The sequence below is a fragment of the Podarcis tiliguerta genome (genome assembly GCF_965153285.1).
Source record: "Podarcis tiliguerta genome assembly, chromosome: 7".
Classification (NCBI taxonomy): Eukaryota; Metazoa; Chordata; class Lepidosauria; order Squamata; family Lacertidae; genus Podarcis; species Podarcis tiliguerta.
Window position 1 is genome coordinate 77,627,090 of NC_139540.1, and position 20,745 is coordinate 77,647,834.

General features: G+C 43.5%; 2 protein-coding genes across 4 annotated transcripts in view; one reads left to right on the top strand and one right to left on the bottom strand.

Annotated features, from left to right (window-relative positions):
• The window catches only part of GABBR2 (gamma-aminobutyric acid type B receptor subunit 2), a 294,647-nt gene extending 283,980 nt beyond the window's left edge, over positions 1-10,667 (top strand). Inside the window, exons 17-19 of the mRNA XM_083449337.1 lie at positions 1,960-2,089; positions 6,605-6,722; positions 7,359-10,667. Of these exons, the coding sequence (XP_083305463.1) occupies positions 1,960-2,089; positions 6,605-6,722; positions 7,359-7,524 (414 nt within the window). The 3' untranslated portion in view covers positions 7,525-10,667. The remainder of the gene's footprint in view (positions 1-1,959; positions 2,090-6,604; positions 6,723-7,358) is intronic.
• The window catches only part of ELP2 (elongator acetyltransferase complex subunit 2), a 53,362-nt gene continuing 38,960 nt past the window's right edge, over positions 6,344-20,745 (bottom strand). The window contains exons 20-26 of one of the 3 annotated variants that reach the window (XR_014513361.1): positions 20,504-20,646; positions 19,392-19,505; positions 16,162-16,351; positions 15,514-15,569; positions 13,258-13,423; positions 11,215-11,311; positions 6,344-9,932 (exon numbers count right to left, since the gene is read on the bottom strand). Coding sequence is in view for 1 of the 3 variants with exons in the window: in XM_083449358.1 (XP_083305484.1) it covers positions 16,195-16,351; positions 19,392-19,505; positions 20,504-20,646 (414 nt within the window). In the remaining 2 variants the exon portion in view is untranslated. Of the gene's footprint in view, positions 9,933-11,214; positions 11,312-13,257; positions 13,424-15,513; positions 15,570-16,055; positions 16,352-19,391; positions 19,506-20,503; positions 20,647-20,745 lie in introns of those variants that run through there. The other 2 variants (XR_014513360.1, XM_083449358.1) reach the window with 2 other exon arrangements.

Sequence of the window (20,745 nt, forward strand, 5' to 3'; positions counted from 1 at the left end):
TGAACACTGTTTTAAAAACACGAGCTGGCGATACAGGCTGTGTGTGCTGAAGGATTTCAAACCTCGGAGCGTTATTTCTATTTTATTTTTACTTCAGAGGGAGCATGCTCCCCTTTATGGTTGAAAATTTGTGAGGAGGTGGAATATTGCAAAACGCATCAGAGCAAAGCTGTGACACTTTAAAAGTTGAGAAATGTGCTCTGTTCCTCACACGAAGGAGCATTTGAGAGAGGTGTTCAGGAGCATCACAGGAAAAAAAAGTATCTGCCTGTGCCCTAGAAAGATTTCTCAGAGCGGAATAAAAGAGAGCTCTGAGAGATTTCTTAAGAAGTCGTTTTCTTTTGAAGACTTATGACTTCAGAATTGAAAGGGCTTACTATGGATGACAGATGACACAGGATTCCCAAACAGAATCTCTGTGCGAGGAGAAGCCTTTGGGTGTCTGTTGCAGCTCTCAGTTCTGTCAGCTGCTACAGTCACCTATAAAGCATCCTCTCAACCTTTTCTCAATGCCATTGACCAGCATCACCCTTGATGCTTCCCATGCCTCTAGAAGGTGGCTACTATTGGAGCAAATGAACCAGGTGGTTGGCAGCAGCACTGCAAGAGGGATCTCAATGGGTGCACCAAAATGACAACTGCAAAGAAGCGCTAAAACTGGCACTCGCCTGCAATTGTTGTTCTTTTTTATTTTAAAAGGCATGGCCTTACCAGTAGACTTGCAATCTAATAAACATGACAAATGATGAAAAGGAATTCATCAGTGTGGAGGGAGGAACATCTGCGGGCATCATGGAGAGTTGCTGCTTTTGGCACACACAGGCTGAGGATGCATTTAGTACCAGTAGGAAATGAGCTACGCACAAACATTAAATGCATACACTCAAAGTGTAGTTATATGAGTGTATTAATACATGGGGGGTATGGGGGCGGGTTACATGTGTGCTGCGTTTCCCCTACATTTGGATACCATGTGCAAATGGGTCCATTTTTCCCAGTGACACATCTGTGGACACCCTATCAGGGGCACCACCTTTGTAAGCACTTTGGGGGAGCCTAATGCGACGTGCCCACGTTCGTGATGTTGCATGATGTCCTGACCTTGCTCCGTGCCCAGCCTCAATAATGGGCCCCCCTAAAATAATAATTAAGGGGCCCCACAATGCTTCAGCCCTCTGGAGCCGGCACCTATGGCATCACTGAATTACAGAGGACACTTTTTAAAAAATAATAATAATAATATTTATTAGATATTTTATAGTTATGAAAGGGGAAAAAATAAGGAAGAACAATACACAGAATCAACAAACAATACATCAACAATAAAAAGATACAATACAACAATACAACAAGAACAAAACAAAAACATTTAAACACACATCCAAATTTCATATCTATATCTTTCATTTGCTTATTTCCTCGACTTCCTCGCATCTCCCTTTTTTGTATTCTAGTTCAAATTTGCTAGTTCAACAAATCCTTTCCCTCTTCTTCAATTTTTGTTCTATAATTTATCCTAACACAATTTAACTTTAAATTTTCCACTTTAACACATTAACAATTAATATTCATATAGTTCTTAATAACACTTCTGCTAAAACCCTATAACTTCATTCCAATATTCTTCTAACATTCATTCATTTTGCAATATTTCTGTAAATATACTTTAAATTTTTTCCAATCTTCCTCCATCGACTCTTCTCCCTGGTCTCGGATTCTGCCAGTCATTTCCGCCATTTCCATATAGTCCATCAGCTTCATCTGCCTACAGAGGACACTTTTTGCCTGTCTAGGTGTCCGGGAATGTGTTAGAAGAAATAACAACATCATTTATGCATGATTGGGAGGGAACCCCACAGAGGAGAAAAATAACTTTGGTCCATAAGATTGTAAGAAAAGTTAATGGAACCTGCTTACAAAATATGTTAATGCTATTGTAACATGCTTTTCTTTTAACAGTTGGACAAAGCTTTAGAAGAAGTCACTATGCAGCTTCAAGACACCCCTGACAAGACAACATATATTAAGCAGAACCACTATCAGGAGCTCAATGACATCCTCAGTATACGGAACTTTACAGAAAATAAAGGTAGGGAAGAACAACAACAACTTTATTATTTATACCCCACCCATCTGGCTGGGTTTCCCCAGCCACCCTGGGCAGCTCACAGCATATATCAGAACATACCGAAACATCAGACATTAACAACTTCCCGATACAGGGCTGCCTTCTAAAAGTCAGATAGTTGTTTATTTCCTTGACATCTGATGGGAGGGCTTTCCGCAGGGTGGGTGCCACTACCGAGAAGGCCCTCTGCCTGGTTCCCTGCAACTTCACTTCTCGCAGTGAGGGAACCGCCAGAAGGCCGTTGGAGCTGGACCTCAGTGGCAGAATAATGGAGGTGTATACCTTCAGGTATACTGGGCCAAGGCTGTTTAGGGCTTTAAAGGTCAGCACCAACACTTTGAATTGTGCTTGGAAATGCACTGGGAGGCAATGATGTTCCTTTAGGACTGGTGTTATATGGCCCACTCCCAGCCACCAGTCTAGCTGCTGCATTCTGGATTAGTTGTAGTTTCCAGGTCACCTTCAAAGGTAGAGCGTATTGCAGTAATCCAAGCTGGAGATAACCAGAGCATGCACCACTTTGGCAAGACAGTTTGTGGGCAGGTAGGGTCAGTCAGCTAGCACTGTATGCACGAAGCATTTTGGGATGGAGTGAAGCAGATTTGACAACAAATCCTTTGTCAAAACCACATTTTCTCCTTTTTCCATGTTTCTTCTATTTCCTTTTCCCTGTCTAGGATATACTCCAGTAAATGAAATACTGGCAGTGGGTGGTTGGCATCATGAGGAGACATGAGGAGTGTTGATTGGGAGTGGGGAAGAGAATCTGGCCCTCCAGCTTTCTAATGTTAACCATACGGACCTAAGTTTCTCTTAAACCACTGTCAATTCTTCTATAAACCACTACATATTTACTAGAAGGAAACACCAGGTTTTCACCAGACATTGTCCACATACTCAGAACTTACCTTCACCTTCATGAAATATGAAAGCTGAGCTTCTTAGGCATCACCCACTGTCACCATTTTGGAAGGGGGGCAGGTTGCGCCTTTGCAGAATTGCAGAGTACATAGTATCCTGGTAACTTAGCAAAGGCAGAAAGTACCATATTGGCCTGAATATAAGCCTCAGTTTCCCCCCAAATTCCGACTGTGGAAAGTTAAAGTGCGGCTTAAATTTGTGACCTTAAAAAAATTGGCTTTTACGATATCGCTGCTGAAACAGACGTAAGCTAAAATGGAAAGGGTGCGAGTGCCTGCGGAATTTTAAGGGAGTGGCTTATATTCCAGTATTGCCTTTTTCTCTCCCTCCCCCCCCCCCCCCGAATTTTAAAGGTGCGGCTTACATTTGGGTGCAGCTTATATTCGGGCCCATACGGCATAGAAGAATTGGTGGTGAGAAAAACTAAGAAGTTGATAGGCTCTGGAGGCACTTTATAGACAAGAGAGAGACTGTTGTCAGTCATATGAACATTGTAGTTAATGAGGTCAAAAATGAAATTTTGGTCATCCCCTCAAAAGAAGGAGACAAACCCTTTACAGCAGCATTGTTTTTTCCCAATTGATCAGAATTTGATTGATTCCCCAACCCAAACCGCCCTTTATTTTGATAAGATTCTACACTGATGTAGCTTCTTAGGGACTGTGCAGCATGTGGGAGCCATAATCAAAACTTCAGAACAGAAGAAGATTGCGTGTGGTGTTCACATTTGCTCATTCACACTAAGCCATGGTTTGGCTTAGTGTTACATGTGAACCAGGCCATAGTAATCTCCCAAACTGGCAAGGTTTTATAGCTGACTGGTGTATGAAAGTCTAAAATGGGGGAGTACAGTTTGGGATTGCTGATCTGCAGCTACTTTCTCTTCTCTCTTACTGATCTGAAACAGCAAAATGTGAGCCTCATCGAACAGGCCTCACATGACTCTAGTATACTGTTCTCTGAAAAGAAATGTCTGTATCTAGCTAAGATAGCCAGCCTCTAGAAGCCATTTTGGGCCTGCTCTGTGCAACTGCGTCTTTTCTTCCCTATATAGCAACTCCATTTCAGCATATGCTTTAGGAGTAATATAATGCCCTAGATTATGGAATGGGAGTGAAATATTCAAGTAGCCTTTGCCGTGTAGCTTCCTTTCTTTTCAGCGGATATTACCAAGGTCTCCTGGGCAAGTCCAGAAACAGGGGCACTCCTTCTCCCTGCCTTGTTCCCCCCATCACCATGCTAGGGTAAATTGGGGTGGGGAAATGTTTTTTTTAAGTGAGCCTGGTTTACTTCGGAAATCTTTTAAAGGGTAACTGGTGACAGGACAGAATGTTTATCTTTGCAGTGTTACTTTGAATGTGCGTTAAAATAGACAATGCCGCTGTAAATAGATCTGAGGTTTTTGGGACGAGGGAATAATGAACTTTATTTTAATGTGACACGGTTTCAGATAAAGGGGCTGTGTAGAACTGTGATGGTTCATGCAGCAGACAGAATGATCAGGAGCCTGACATGTAGGTAAATAACAAGGCATCAGAAGAACTGTCATTGTTAAAGGACAGAGTTGAAACTCATATGTCCATTGGCAAGGATTAAGGCCGTTTTACTTTAGAACCTGGTCGCTCCTGGGTAATTGTGCCATTTCACAAATTGTGCCTCCAGTTGCGGGACTGTCTGCAGGATGCAGTGGCCTCCAGCAATGCAGCCTTGTTCTAAATTAGGTAAAGGTAAAGGGACCCCTGACCATTAGGTCCAGTCGCAGATGACTCTGGGGTTGCGGCGCTCATCTCGCTTTATTGGCCGAGGGAGCCGGCATACAGCTTCCGGGTCATGTGGCCAGCATGACTAAGCCACTTCTGGCAAACCAGAGCAGCGCACGGAAATGCCATTTACCTTCCCGCTGGAGTGGTACCTATTTATCTACTTGCACTTTGACATGCTTTCAAACTGCTAGGTTGGCAGGAGCTGGGACTGAGCAACAGGAGCTCACCCTGTCGCGGGGATTCGAACCGCCGACCTTCTGATCGGCAAGTCCTAGGCTCTAAATTACAAAATGCTTAATGGTGCTTTGGTGGGATTTTGTTTTTCTGTCTAGCTGGTTGAAAAATAAATGCCTTTAATTTTTTTTATTGCCATAGGACCATCAGGGTGCATGGTATAGAGAAGAAAGCAGGAAGTGGCCCTAGTTAGCTGCCAAAGGTGTCCCTTTGGGAGCAGCAGAGTCCAAGAGTGAGATTGTGTTTGGTTTGCAGCATTTGGAACGAACCCAGGATTTGAGACATATTTCTAAACATAGAAATGTCTAGGTCTTGAATAATTCAGTTGTGTTTTCCTAGAAGAGAGAAGGGAGAGTGCTGTTTTGACTTTGGGTCTTATGTCTTCAGGCTGTCTGCTTGCTTTAAGGTCTAGGAGATGCAGAGCCACCATTGCCACCAAAGAGAGGAGGGAAGGTATTTAAACAAGATGGGGGGAGGAAATAAAGTTCCAGGGAAGAATTTATCTCCTCCATTCAGCCACTGATGTGTTGGCTTCACACACCTTCCCAGCAGAAAGTCACAATAAGCTCAATGGCTCATACTCTGCATAATTGGCATCTGACTGCCTTGAGAGACAATGGAGTGTGCTTCCAGGGGTGAAGTCAAACAGCTGTGTTAGCAGCACCAAAGCGACCTGGCCAGCGCGCAAGCCTGGGCAGTGTGTCTTGGGCTGCTCAGACAACAGGACCTCTCTCTCGGCCTCACCGATGCAGTCCAAAGGAAAGCAGAGCAATACATTTGGCAACAGGTTGGTGGCAGGAGTTGCCGGAAGGAGGTGTACAAGATGCCATCCAACAGTCTTAGGGACTGTACTCCAGATTTGTGTAGGATTTGCTCCTTAGCTTTTTCTTCTCCCAGAGATACCTCACAAGGCAGCGGAGGGTCCTGTATAGACATGTACAGGATTACACTGTGTGTGTCGCAGCTACCACCTTCACTGTGCTTTGTAGAGAGCTCTTCTGGGCCAGCTGCAGAACTGTTGTGCATTGCTGTGTGCAACGAATCAGATCTTCATCCAGTCACTTGCACAACAGCAATTTCGTTTTGGGTAGTGGCAGGAAAGACAGACGACCTGCTTTTTGGAACCGGGAGCAGAGAAGAAGTGACAATGTCCCTCCAGAATTTCTCATCAACGGAGAGATTTGCTAGTAATTGGGGTGCAAGTAAAAGCATGTATGTTTCAATGTGTTTAAAATCTAATTTGTGGTTGAGGCTATTATTGGATGCTGTGAACTAACCATCTGTTGTCAAGGTCATATTTTTATATTTTGCATTATTTTAATACATCTAATTGGTCTGGGGAAACCCAGCCAGATGGGTGGGGTATAAATAATAAAATTATTTATTTATTATTATTATTATTTAATGGTATGTTTCTTAGCTATCACAAGAATTCAGTAGATTCAGTAAATAAGTTTAGAAGCACTGTGGTAGATTACAGAATCATCCTTGCAACTCTGGAAAAATAAATTTACTTTGGAAAAATGATAATATAAGACACTTTTCTCCCTTTTTCTAGATGGTGAAAAGGCTGTATTGAAAAACCACCTTGATCAAAATCCGCAAGCCCAGTGGAATACGACAGAGCCCTCCAGAACGAGCAAAGACTTTACAGAAGATATCAATTCCCCAGAACAGTAAGTAGCATCGTTCTTTCTTGTTACACGGTCACAAGAACTGAGGTTGCTTCCTCAGTCCTTAGCATTTTTTGTTAAATCTGTGCATCGCTTACTTACAAAATTATGTCTCAAAGGATCCTTTGAGATACAAGCTAACAGTTGTCGCTGTGCCCTTGGTCTTTCTGAGTAAAATGTTAATCATTCGAACACATACATATTTATGGCAAGATTTAGTAAAACAAAATCTTTTGTAATTTGAGGGCCTTGTTAACGGTGCCCCCAGCCAACTCTGGAGACCTGAAGTTCTGGTTTTCAAGCATGGTGACATTTCTGCATTCTGTTATGTACAAAATACTGCCTCAGCGTTAATGCTGGGCTTGGGTGGCTAGCAAGCAAATATTTAGCTTTACAAATGAGCAAAGAAAGAGAAAAGCGAACCCAAGGCCTCACAGTGGTTTGTTAAGAAAAAAGCGGTATTATAACTTGGGTGTATTGCTTTTGCTCGTTCCATGGGCTATTTTGTCAAGCCGCCCACTGGATTTATTTGTGGCTGTAAGGCATCTCACAAACTAGGGACACTTTTGTCAATAGCCTGCTAGCAAAGCCCTTGCTCCATTTCCTTCCTGTTCATCTTTCTCCTTTCTGCCTTTGCAGCATACAGCGTCGACTCTCCTTACAACTGCCCATCCTCCATCATGCCTATTTGCCATCAATAGGAGGGGTCGATGCCAGCTGTGCCAGTCCGTGCGTCAGCCCCAGCGCCAGTCCAAGGCACCGGCACGTGCCGCCATCTTTCCGTGTGATGGTCTCTGGCCTGTAGGAGGGCCAGAGCTCCGTGAACTTGCTTTTGGTACTCAATGGCTGGACCGAACGTCTTGTGTGAAACTCTTGCCTTCTACATACTCTCTTACTCTTAGCACAGAGGAACTAGTTTTACGAGGCCATTGTCAAGGGAAGACCAGCTCCACTGCTGTGGGAAAGCATGTGAAGTGGAGAGGGTCACCCGGAGGTTTGATCTGTAGCCTTACTTGTGGACGTTTTTATTTCTTCGTGAGGAAAGTCACCAAACCCATGTTTCTTCCCAGATTTCTACAGAGGCCAGGGTGGCTGGGAAACATAGACTCGACAAAGAACACAGACAAAAGAACCCCGCTCAAGTGTCACTAAACTTTATACGGCTACTGAAAAATGTGGAGCCACGTGCAAAAAGAAAAGTTAATTGCATCAACTGAGAGCTATATTAACTGAAATGGAAACACTTTTGTTTTGCAGGGATTTCATTCAGGTGCTGGAGGCACCGGCTAGTTGGGCCGACATTCATTTCTGGGACTACGTTCAGTGGGGAGGAGGAGACACTTTGAAACGGTTCTTCGGGTGTCATTGAGACTTTCACTTAGCCCAGCTCCACACATCTCAAGATACGCTTGGGATGGAGAATGCTTCAAGGGGGGAAGCAGGTCCAGGGCCAGGATCTCAGAAAGGCTACCAGGTAGGGAAAACAAGATGCTATTTGCAGCCATTCCTCCCTCCTGATGAGATGCAGGGTTCCAGAGGTGGCCATCTGCAAACGTACTGAAAACTAGGTCCAACAGCACAAGGCTGAGAATGGCTACGGAAGTCTTAATGTCACAGGATGGCTTGTCCCCCTCCCCAGAGTTTGCTTGATTTAAACCACAACATAATTACAGTACAGTTAATTTAGCAAGGCGGGGTGGGGGGTGGGATGTTTAGGCACCACTTTGCTGCAGCAGCTGAATTTTGCAGAGGCACAGATAGTATATACACAACCTTTGCTTCATATCTGCGTGTGTGACGGTGGTAGTTGAGAATAAGACAGTCTGAACCAAGTTCGCCTAATATGGGCTAGGGAATCCCCCTTGTCCTTTGAATTAGAAAACTAAAGGCAAGAAGTGACTAAGTTTTTTGTAGAAGACATTTTTTATTTTTAAAAATATGGTCTCTCCCCCCCACCCCCGAGAAATCATGATTCAATCTACTCCCTCCCTAAAGAGCAACAGAATTCTTATCAGAGTGCAACAGCAGGAAGCTCAAATGAAATGTTTGAGTGATTCCATCCCTAACTGATAGAGGTCTGATACAAGCATGTGCTGCCTGTCTGCTAGTGGTTCTGTGCAAGCCTGCAGTGATTAAGATTGTGCATGTGTGATCCAAAGATCTTTTCCACAATTGACCTGAAACAGAGAATTTCAGTGGGATCCTTTCTGTGGGCACAGCACTCGCATTATTGAAGATACTGCATTCTCTGATGTTCTTATCGCTTATGTAGTTATAGGGCACTTTCCACATAACCCCAAGCACGGTGGATTCTGCACTGGACCGGCATGGAAGCAAGGCCTGATCTTCCCCATTGCCTTACTGCGTATAGGACGCTCGGAGCAAGCTGAGACGCCTGCATTTCCATGCACCGACAAGTGTGCTTTTCAGCTGCTGGTACTCAACCCACCAAACACACTGTGAAGTACCACCAGTTGAAAAGCACTGCTCTGTGAAAAGGCCTCACCCACACAATCTTTAGATTGAGTGAGCCGGGCCTATTCACGAAGAAATGTGCTCTTGTTCCTTCCCATGGCAAGCTGTGAGCAGGATATGCAAATCTTGTGAATGGCACAGAAGCAACATTCAGAGTGTGGCTGAGCGCTGGAGACAGACAAAAAAAAATCCCCAAGTGTTGTACGCTCCGTTGTCTCTGTTCATTATTATTTTTTTAGGGGGGGTAGTGCTTCGGAACTCTGCAACACCCGTGTGCCCAGAGATAACAGCATGATGAGAGAGAGATGACATTACTGCCACCTTCACTTTCTTTCCAACCGTGTTGGCTGTCTCCAGCCTTGGCCACCCCAACTGGATGGCAATTTGGCATGCAACATTGGCGATACTGGCCAGCTGCCATTTCTAAATCTTGTATTAATTAAGCTAGCACAATAGGGCAGTGTGGAGAGGGAAGGGTGTGTGTGTGTGTGTGTGTCCTTTTGTTACTGCACTGTCTTCTCTCATGCCATAGGAATGAATCTTTTTCCCACCAGTGTTCCCAGGATATAGCGTTTTAGTATCTGCATGAGAGAGGAGATAATCTCAACCGAGTCACTGAAGATGCCCCTGCTCCCTCCTTCCTGATTATATTACCTTTGAAACACATGACGCTTAATCCACTGGGGGCATCACAGAATCTCTCCCTGCACACGTATCGTTGAGAGGTCATGGAGGCACCTGGAAGTGTTAGGACAACAGTGAGTAAGTCTACCGCACAGGGAGTAGGACACATCACTCGGTTTGAGCACTAACCACTGAAGGTGTCGTCTGGTGTGAGTGTGTGAGCGTGTATGTATGTGTGTTGCCAGTATTCTCTTAATTTATTAATAAACTTCATCAGGACTTTATTTAATACAAATAAATATTACTTTTCAAAAAAGAACAATAATACTGTATATAATGTATACACAAACATTTCTGTAGAAAATATTATTCCAACATAGCAGGAAACAAATCAAAAAAAAATTTCCAAAAAGTATTGGACTGTTGGCGGTGAGTGTGTGTCTGTAACTCTTTGTGAATACTGACCGTGTGCTGTTTCTTAGGTTTAAATCATGCAGTACATTCTTTGTCTCCAATGCAACTGTAGTTTCTCCCACAACATTTTTTTTTTTAAATTTCCTGCAGAAAATAAGGCCCACAAAAGTGACTATAGCTATTTAATGTTTCTGTTTTTTTTATACTGCAGCAAAAATGTACTGTAAAAATTTATGACGAGCTATGCCCCAATGGCATTTTCCAACAATGATAGTGCACAAAATGCTTTAATCTAGACTGGAACTGTCAAAAATTATTTTAAAAAAAGAGAGAATACATGGAGAATTTCTTGTATACCCCTTATACTGCATGAAAACCAATTTTTAATAAATTGTTGCAAAAATCTGTTTTATTAATAAAATAGAGAAAACCTAACTACTACTTGGTGGTTCTCTTTCTTACAGATAACCCTTGTAAAATTGCAGGTACACACTGCTAGGATGGAAAAAAGCTCACTCAGGCCCCATTTGGAGAGCTAGGGAGCAATGGATCTCTTTCTGTATTGCAGGCAAAGGCCTAGCTAGAGAGAAGTGGGAGGTGCTTCATAGTCCAGAGCCCTGGCCAAGCCTTTAGTCTAAGAAAAGACCCTCTCTTCCAGTAGACTCTGTCCTAGACTACTCACAAGGAGAGAGAAAAGTTGTTGTGTAGTGTGCCTGCACCATCATTTACATACTGCAGCACAAAGTCCTGCAGAGCATTCAGTCAAGGGAGCAGACCTTTTCTTCTTCCCATAACTGCCTACATATGTAACCCTGTGGCTGTTCACTGGACTACATCTCCCATCATCCCTTGCCACTGGCAGTGTTAGCTGCAGGGCTGATGGAAGCTGGAGTCCAGCATTATCTGGAGAGCTACAAGTTCCCCACCCCTTAGCCTAGAAGCTACTTTTTAGGATGATATCATGTACCATGGAGGTCCTTACCATTCCCAGGGTGAGATTGGTTGGATACAGTGTGGAAGTGACTCTCCCGTATGCCGCCATGGTTCTGATCTCAACAGTCTGGTCATAGCGAGGGGACCTGCACAGAAAGACGGAATTAACAGTGAATGTGGCCTTTGTGTATTTTAACGTATTACTTTTAGAATCATCTTGTTTCGAAGTGGGTACAAGTGTATTACATGGCAAATTGTACGCATTTCTGAACAGGGTTTTTGTTTTTTGAAAAATAGTGCATATGAGCCTGTGCTGTGTGTGACTTGTAGCAACTCTAAAGCTCCCTGTCAAGTAGAAGGGTTATAAATCCCAATACACCAGAAAGGGAAAAGGGACCACCCCAAGGCCCATAAAAAACTATAATTTGTCTACATTTGTTAAATCGATCAGCATCAGCCACTTTTATGACGCTGTTTTCCATGACGGAAGAGGTACTGTGGACCACAACTTCATTTTAGGCTAATAGATACATCATGGGATTTAAATAAGTTGTGTATTGCCTTTGATGATTTTACAGCAACCTTCGTTCTTAAAAACAGACAATGTTTATGGGACAAACTGCAGCAAACCAATATTAATGAAATGTTACTGGTGTTAATTGCGATGCAAATTGATTGCTCAGATTTGTCCCCATCTACTTAATTGAATAGGCTTACACTTCCATGAGGAAAGAAACAACTATGGCAAAGATATTGCTCTCCATATATGTAGGAACTGAGATGCACTGTGTTAAATTATTTGAAGCATTGCCCAAGCTGAAGGTAGATGACACTGATGCTCCCAAACAGCAACGGAGTTATCAGAGATCTGCTTGCAAAGTTGGCAGCAGTGATCCCTGCAAAGAACTCAATGGGAGTTGTCATAACCACATTGCAAGACATGGATATTCTCGGTTCTCCCATATCAGAGTTAGAAAATGTCTTAACTTTTGAAACATGTTTATTATGCCTTTCAGAAAAGTCAACAATAGCTGCATAGGAATTACAGTGGTACCTTGGGTTAAGAACTTAATTCATTCTGGAAGTCTCTTCTTAACCTGAAACTGTTCTTAACCTGAGGTACCACTTTAGCTAATGGGGCCTCCCGCCGCCATGTGATTTCTGTTCTCATCCTGAAGCAAAGTTCTTAACCCAAGGCCTCCGGAACGAATTAAGTACTTAACCCGAGGTACCACTGTACTCCTCAAAGCGGATGATAGCACCCTATAAATTGTCCAATAATGAACTCAATGGGACTAACCTCAGAGCAGACAGCACACACTGATTAAAAAAATATACTCAGGTTCCCAGTTGTTTTCCTAATGCGAGATGATATGAAGTTGCATTTCAACGTATGTTGCCCTGGTTTTTCAGACATTAGTCATGACCTCAGTGGAAGTTTAAAAAAATCAATGCTGCTTTCAAAACAACTCCCTGCATGTTTCTTCAGCATCCTTCCCATTCACAAATGGATTTTCACTGTTCCTTTACAGGCATGTTTTTCTTTTTTTTTAAAGTGGCTACTTCCCATGAGAAACTCTGGCCTCAGCTACCAGGCCATTGCTTTTGAAACCGGTAAGACATCAGAACTGCCTTGCTGGATCAAACCCAAGGCTTACCTAGTCTGATATCCTGTTTCCCAAAGTGATTAGCCAAATACCCATGAGCAATAGCCCTTTCCAGCTGCCATTTTTCAGCAATTAATGGCATGCCTCCAATCTTGGATGTAGGATAACAGACACAGAAAGCATTATCCTCCGTTAATTGTGAAGGGGTCTACATTGGTGGCCATAACTATTATTCATGCTTAGGAATTATTTCCAGAGGAAGAATGTAGCAGCTCCTACAAATACAAAAGTTGTTATCATCTGGGGGAAGGGCAGGCTCAGTTTTTGCTGGGATGACAGAAAGAGGGAGTGAGACTAATGTGAGCATTGATTTCTTGATGAGGAAGTCAAGCCAACCCGTTAAAAAAGATGTAACCTTAAATTATATATATGTAACATTAAAAATGCTCATGTGCCAGGACACATTTACAATGGAAGCTACTCACCCGTTTTCTTGGCCTGAAGTGCCATTTTGTTCCGGTTCCATACACTGAATTGACTCTTGCCAACTTGCGAAGGACTGGCCATTCTTTTCCATGTCTTCAGCTCTCGCTTCTGATTTCATCCAGAGATAGGAATCCAAGCACTTCTCACTTCACCCTCCTTCAATGCCTTACGATACCAGTCAGCACAGGCTTCAAAATAACCACTTGCTTGGCCGCATATCCCGGTGACTGGGTGCATTTTACTGGAAAAACTTAACAAGTATTAAAACTGCTTCCACCTCTAACCTCGGCAGACTGTTCCTAAACAAGATGCAAAGGTCTCGAAGAATCCTGGTTCATTTGCACTGTGGTCTCAGAACCATGAACTGCCCCAGCCTCCTAAGGATGGATGACCTCATAGCTATGCATCTTCTGTGCCGTTTTGCTTTATAAATATGATGACTGACACGGTGTCAGACCCATTATTTTATCAAGCCTGGTGCTGTTTAAATCTGACTGACAGAAATTCTTCAGGGTCTCGGGCAGAGGCAAGCTGGTGGTGTTTTACTTCTGAGCTCTCCACTTGAGACCCTTTAACTTAAGATACACAGGAGTGAATTGCTCTATTGCTGAGGTTTCAATTTTTTTAAAAAATAAATCATGTCAATTTCTTTTTACAGAAGCAATATAGGAACGACTTTGTTATAAGGAGATGTGTTGGACTTGGTTAAATTTTCAGCAATGCATTAGAAGCTTCCCAAAGAGGCTTTAAGGTTTGCTTAAGCATAAAAGGACAGAATGAGATATCAATCTCTGCTACAATTGCTGTGCCACTGCTGAAAGCTTGATATCTGATCCACTTATAAGAAGGCTTTCTAAAATGACTGGGCTCACTTTCCTGGGGGAAAAGAAGATTGCACTAGTTTTAACAATTAGTCTGAGAGTTTTTTAGTTGGCCTTGTGTGATTTAGCGAAAAATTGACCCAGCACAGGCTATTTATGGAAAGACAACTAAAACCTTTCCCTCTCTGATTTCAGCACCACACAGGCAAGAGTCAACAAAAAGGCCAGTGCCTTAATTTATTTTATCATAGGCATTTTGCTTCCATAAGGTGATTCCTCCATCTGAGCACTAGCCATGAAGAGTTGAAAATGAAGAAACTGTGCAGGTTACACTAACAGTAAAGGTACCCCTGACCATTAGGTCCAGTCGCGGACGACTCTGGGGTTGCGGCGCTCATCTCACTCTATAGGCCGAGGGAGCCGGCGTACAGCTTCCGGATCATGTGGCCAGCATGACTAAGCCACTTCTGGTGAACCAGAGCAGCGCACGGAAATGCCGTTTACCTTCCCCCCAGAGCAGTACCTATTTATCTACTTGCACTTTGACATGATTTCGAACTGCTAGGTGGGCAGGAGCACCAAGCACACTAGTCCTATTCATTTTCCTCACACGATTGTGCACCACCACACAAAGACTTTCAGTAGTTGAAAAAGTTACTTACTTTTAACAAAGAATCAGACAAATATTGCAAAATAGTGAATACAGTAGTACCTCAGGTTACAAACACTTCGGGTTACAGACTCCACTAACCTGGAAGTAGTACCTCCGGTTAAGAACTTTACCTCAGGATGAGAACAGAAATCACGTGGCAGCGGCAGCGGGAGGCCCCATTAGCTAAAGTGGTACCTCAGGTTAAGAACGGACCTCCAGAACGAATTAAGTTCGTAACCAGAGGTACCACTGTACTATACTCTCAGAAAAAAACTACCGTATTTTTTGCTCTATAAGACGCGCCAGACTACAAGACGCACCTAGTTTTTGGAGAAGGAAAACAAGAAAAAAAATATTCTGAACCTCAGAAGCCAGAACAGCAAGAGGGATCGCTGCACAGTGAAAGCAGCAATCCCTCTTGCTGTTCTGGCTTCTGTGATAGCTGCGCAGCCTGCATTCACTCCATAAGACGCACACATGTTTCCCCTTACTTTTTAGGAGGAAAAAAGTGAGTCTTATAGAGCAAAAAATACGGTAAATCGAATGGAACTGGAATCACACAAGTTCCGTGGCACAATAAATCTGATCTCAAGCCGCTGCGCTTAACATGCATTATACGTTACAGAGAAGGAAATTTTACAAAGAATTTCAAAAGGTCATCTAAATCAGGGGCATGGAACCTTTTTCATTCCGAGGGCCACATTCCATTTTGGGGGCCGCACGCCTGTGGAGGGCAGGGAGAAAGGCTGTGAAGTGGACAGAGCAATTAATGTGAATTTTACCTTTGTCCAATAGTCTAGTTGACAGGCATTCTCACACCCCTCTTTCTATCCTTAACCTAAGGAAAAAAAGAGGCATTATCAGAGTTCAGAGACACATTCCAGCTAGGCAAAAACAACCAAGGAAAGTGCAGAGTGGGACAAGCAGGGGATGTGGCTGGGAAAGGCCATGGGAGAGTCCTAAGAGCCAACTAGTGAGGTGCAGAGGGCAAAATGCAGCCCCAGAGCCTGACATTTTCCATCCCGACCAAAATGATTTAAAAACAAAAACCCTGCATTGGTTAAGGCTCAGGCACATTTAAGAGACAAAGCTTTGTTGAGGCCCAGGCTAGAACCACGAATGAAAATGATGTTGAACACAATGGGGGGAATAGGCAATTTTAAACAGGAATGTAATTTCCGAGAAGGTAAAGAAGTGAGTCCGTTCTGCCCCAGCCACCTCTGCTCTAGGGAGATGGTTATCTCAAGGAAAACGCTAGCCAAGGACAGCAATGTACTCGTGGAGAATAACCTTTTCGTGAGGGAAGGCCAATCGTGAACACATGTTTTTATACAAACCGCTTTAATAATTAAGCTCCAGGTAGACACATCGTTTTCAGAAAAAGAAGTGCTTTAAAAAAAAAAGAAGTTCAGAAAACAGGTACTATTGACATATTTCACGAAGTGTGGTCGAAAGTAAATTGCTTAAAGACTGTCTCTGTTAATGCTGAGTATCTTGACAGAATAGTCAGCCCCGCAGCTCGCCAGCTGCAGCCACCTGCTGCTCTCCGCTGTCCCTTGCCCAGCGCGGCCCACGCACTTTCTCCAACACAGCTGCTTGACAACAAGAGTGTGGCTTTGGCTGCAAAAAGACAGAAGCTATTAGGGGGGAAGGAAACCCAATTCATCTCTCGCAACCACAAAATGTCAAACTCAGCTGGACTTTGTCAATTCCAAACGTCAGCATTTAGCTAATTAGTGCACTCCTTTTCAGCGCTGCCAGCTCGGGGGGAAAAAAAGCCTAAACTTGTCACTGCCTGTAGATATTAAAGATGCTGGAGCTATTCTGAGTTCAAGTGGCATTTCTCCGCTTCATCCCATAAATTATTCAAACAGAAATACACCTATTTCCGCTGTAATTTCAGGTCAAACGTTGCCATTAGCCATGCAAGCTTCTTAACAAAAAGTTACAAAACACATCACTTAGAAAGTTTAAAGAGAAGCAAGTGTCAGAGAGTACAGCAGCGCAAGGGAAAAGATACCAAACCATGGGTTGATAGTCTGGGGTGCCTTTGCAAGCCCATGTGCTCACTCACTCCAGCCTTGTTTCACAAATTACCTTCTCCCCCTTTTAGGGTGTGGATTCCCCCCCCCCAATTAATTTTCACTTCTAGTTTTCACCAATCACAGTTTACCATGACATCCACATTGGCAACCTGTCATTAATGCCTTACTTCCAAACCAAAGTTTATAAACAAACTATGGGTTCATATTATGAGTTCTGGGCAACCAGTAGGCTACCAATATGGTTATCTCAGCAAATTATATTATTAACAAAAATCAGGACGGGGTGATGTAATTGACCCATACGTTTGTAGGGGCAATCCTAACCACTGAACTATGATTAGCCGCCGCATCGAAAGGCAAAATCCGGGTGCGCAAACAACTGCAATCAGAAGCACGTGTGGAAAATGTTAATTGCCCAACTAATATTCACATTTCCCAATGCTTTTTGAACTATAGACATGTTCTTCCGCAGAGTAAACAACTCAAATAAAAGCAAATATTAGCTCCAATTCAATCTCCTTCTGTTGGCACTAGAGCAGGTAAACTTGTTCAAGAATTAAGTAGCTACAGCTGACAATTTGCAACACTGAACTCTTAATAAATGTAAAGACTGGTGAAACAAACAAGACATACAGAAGTCAAGGTATGCCAACAGAACTGTGTAAAGTCTTATCTAGCTACTGTGCTGGCAATAGATGTCCCAGAGGGCTCTGGACTGTGTGAGAGATGTTATGTGGAGCCGGGCAAACCATCTGAAGGGCGAACAGATGCTGCTGGTACACTAGTAAGCCCTTTGGGCCAATCTAGATAAATGGAAAAGTTAATGGCATAGTGAGAGATTCAAACATTCATGGTCTCATGGGGCCTTAACAAGCCAGATCCCAAAAGGCACAGAACTTGAAATCAGCATGGATGTGCCTCTTCTATTCATTGTTCATGCAGTAGTGATACTATAATTCTTATTAAGTATTGCATTATTTTATTTTAAAAAAATAGTGTCTGTGAATTGCTTTGAGCACAAATGTGGCAGAACATGTATTATATAAATAAAACTGACTCCAACTATATATTCCTCCCTCCAAGCTTTTAAAAATTCACCCTATATGCATTTCTAAATGTCCCATTGAGTCTTTAAAGTTCAGCTTGCACACGCAAGCACATCAAGTTATTTGCATCTGATTTGGAAAGGCTTAACCCAGTATGCATATAGCTGCAAACAATTGTAGTAACTGATTCCAGAGCTAAACTGAGTTTTGGTTCCATCTTTTACCTAAGGCTTAGTTGTATCTGAATTGAAATTCAGGTTGCTAGTTCCAAATATGGGTATAATTTTTTTAAAGGGGTGATATGGGGATACATGCACAACAAGAATGGCAACTGAATTCTATATATGGGCTAAAGCTTCTAATATAAGAGCTATAGTAAGAGACCAGGGCTACAAATCAGGGAGTCCTTGGTTCACAGCTACTTGCCTCCTACCACTCAAATCTGTAATATTGTCAGAATGATGACCCATTTTACAAGGTTACTGAAAGGATTACAACCAGATAATGTAATGTGCGGTGCTCTGAAAGTGCTGTATAAAGGCCAAGTGTTGCTAACACTCTGCCCTCTTCCAGGGCTGAGAAACAAAATAGGCAGAACAGAGGACATTTGCTGCTATAATTCTGCAACCGACCATGATGATAACAGTGCAGTGAAAGAAGGAGGGAAGGATATTTTTTTCATGCACTACACAGAAGAATTCCACCTGTGCTGTACTGTCTTCCCTCTCACTATAGGAAAATGAACCGAGTGCAAGGGTGTACAGGGGAAGCTGATCTCTGGGATCAGCTATGAGTCAAAAAGCATGGACCGGGAATTGCATATGTAACACAGTGACCAAGACCATTGTGATAGTGTATGGTCAGGGTATGGCCTGAATCTAAGCAGATCTGGTTCTGGCCACAGGGCTTGAGGGATGACTGCCTGGGAACTGCAGTGAAAGGCAGGATGTATTGATAATAATGATAAAAATATCGCAGAGACCTTTAGCCTTATCACACAGAGAATTCGGTATTATATGACATTCATCTGAAGCTGCTAACAAACCTTTACTGAGCTGAACCAGAATCAAATCAGAACAAGTTTAGGAACAACAGAAATGGTTTGATTCGTTTACTGGCACTCCCCCTAGAGCAACAGGGTCTGGAAGAGCTCTTGTGCAACACTTTCTGAAATTAAGCAGTTCTTGAAAAAGAAGCAGAGAAAGGACCACAGCCACCATACACTGACACAAGCATCCACAACATTTTCACCTTGCTCCTGCATCCCCTCCAGTGCACATCTTGCTGCTACGATATCATGGCTCACCACAATTAAAATTCAGCTACTGGCTGGGGGCAAATCTGAAGCAGAGAATTCCCAGCTCACATTTCTAGCAGCTATGCTGCATCAGCTCTATAAATAAGGGTTTCTACAAATGCAGGTCCCTTAAGGCATCATTATAACAGGTGCCAAAGGGGCCTCCCAGAACCAATGCAAGAACCCTCACACAGCCAAATGCTAAGGCATCTGTGAAATAGTGGCTTTCTGTATAGTTGCTTTGAGACACAAGAGGTTTGGGATAGGGTTACCTGTTGTCTGTTTCAGCACATTTGGTCCAGTCCGAAAGTGGCAGCCTCTTGTCGCTTGGTTTCCATTTATACAAGTGAATCTTCCCACTTTCTGTGCCTATTGCAACAATATAGCTATAGAAAAAGGACAGTTCTGTCAGTAATTAAAGCTCATTACCCAGTCAGCAAGCTTGTTTTCTCCTGCTCCAGAGCGTAAGGCCCGAACCACTGGCTTCAAGTTACAAGAAAGGAGATTCTGATTAAACATCAGGAAGAACTTTCTGGCAGGAAGAGCGGTTCCACAAGGGAATGGTCTCCCTCAGTAGACTGTGGACTCTCCTTCCTCGGAGGTTTTTAAGCACGGCTTGGATGGCCATCTGTCAGGGATGCTTTAGTTGTGATTCCTGAATTGCAGGCGGTTGGGCTAGACGACCCTCAGGATTCCTTCCAACTCTCTGAAAGCTGATAATCCCAGCTCAACCAGCACATATTGGACATCACATCTAAACTGCACATAAAGGTAAAGGGACCCCTGACCATTAGGTCCAGTCGTGGCCAACTCTGGGGTTGCAGCGCTCATCTCGCTTTATTGGCCGAGGGAGCCGGCATACAGCTTCCGGGTCATGTGGCCAGCGTGACTAAGCCGCTTCTGGTGAACCAGAGCAGCGCACGGAAACGCCGTTTACCTTCCCGCCGGAATGGTACCTATTGATCTACTTGCACTTTGATGTGCTTTCGAACTGCTAGGTTGGCAGGAGCAGGGACCGAGCAACGGGAGCTCACCCCGTCACGGGGATTCGAACCGCCGACCTTCTGATCAGCAAGACCTAGGCTCTGTAGTTTAACCCACAGCGCCACGTACAAGCAACTTTTAAGCCTTCCCCCATTTTAAGACTTGTTAATCGGGCCTGTGGATATTACAACATACATCCCATGTAGAGCAACACCGAGAAGGGGTAGAGGCAGGTAGAACCATTGACTGTCTGAATAAGAGTTAGAAATACAACAAGGCAAACTAAGAAACACAGGCCACAAAAGCCACTAGCAGTGGCTCTGTTTCAGGAAATCAATCGCCATGAACATTTGGCTTCTGAGCGCATGGCTTCTCCTCCAAGGACTCAAGGGCAACATACCTCCCATCAGGAGCAAGCAGATGACTTGCACTAAGGGCCGTGACAGAGTCCCCAACATCCAGGACTGGCGAACAAGGCTGGATCTCGCCCGGGTCGTTTTCTTTATTCTCCTCTGCTGAACAACATTCGCCCCAAATAACAACCTATTTCAAGTGCAAGTAGCAGAGTATCAGCCAATGAGACAGTGAGGACTGCACACTTGGATCAGGTGGGAGTTTTCACCCCTGCAGTGCTTCTTCCCA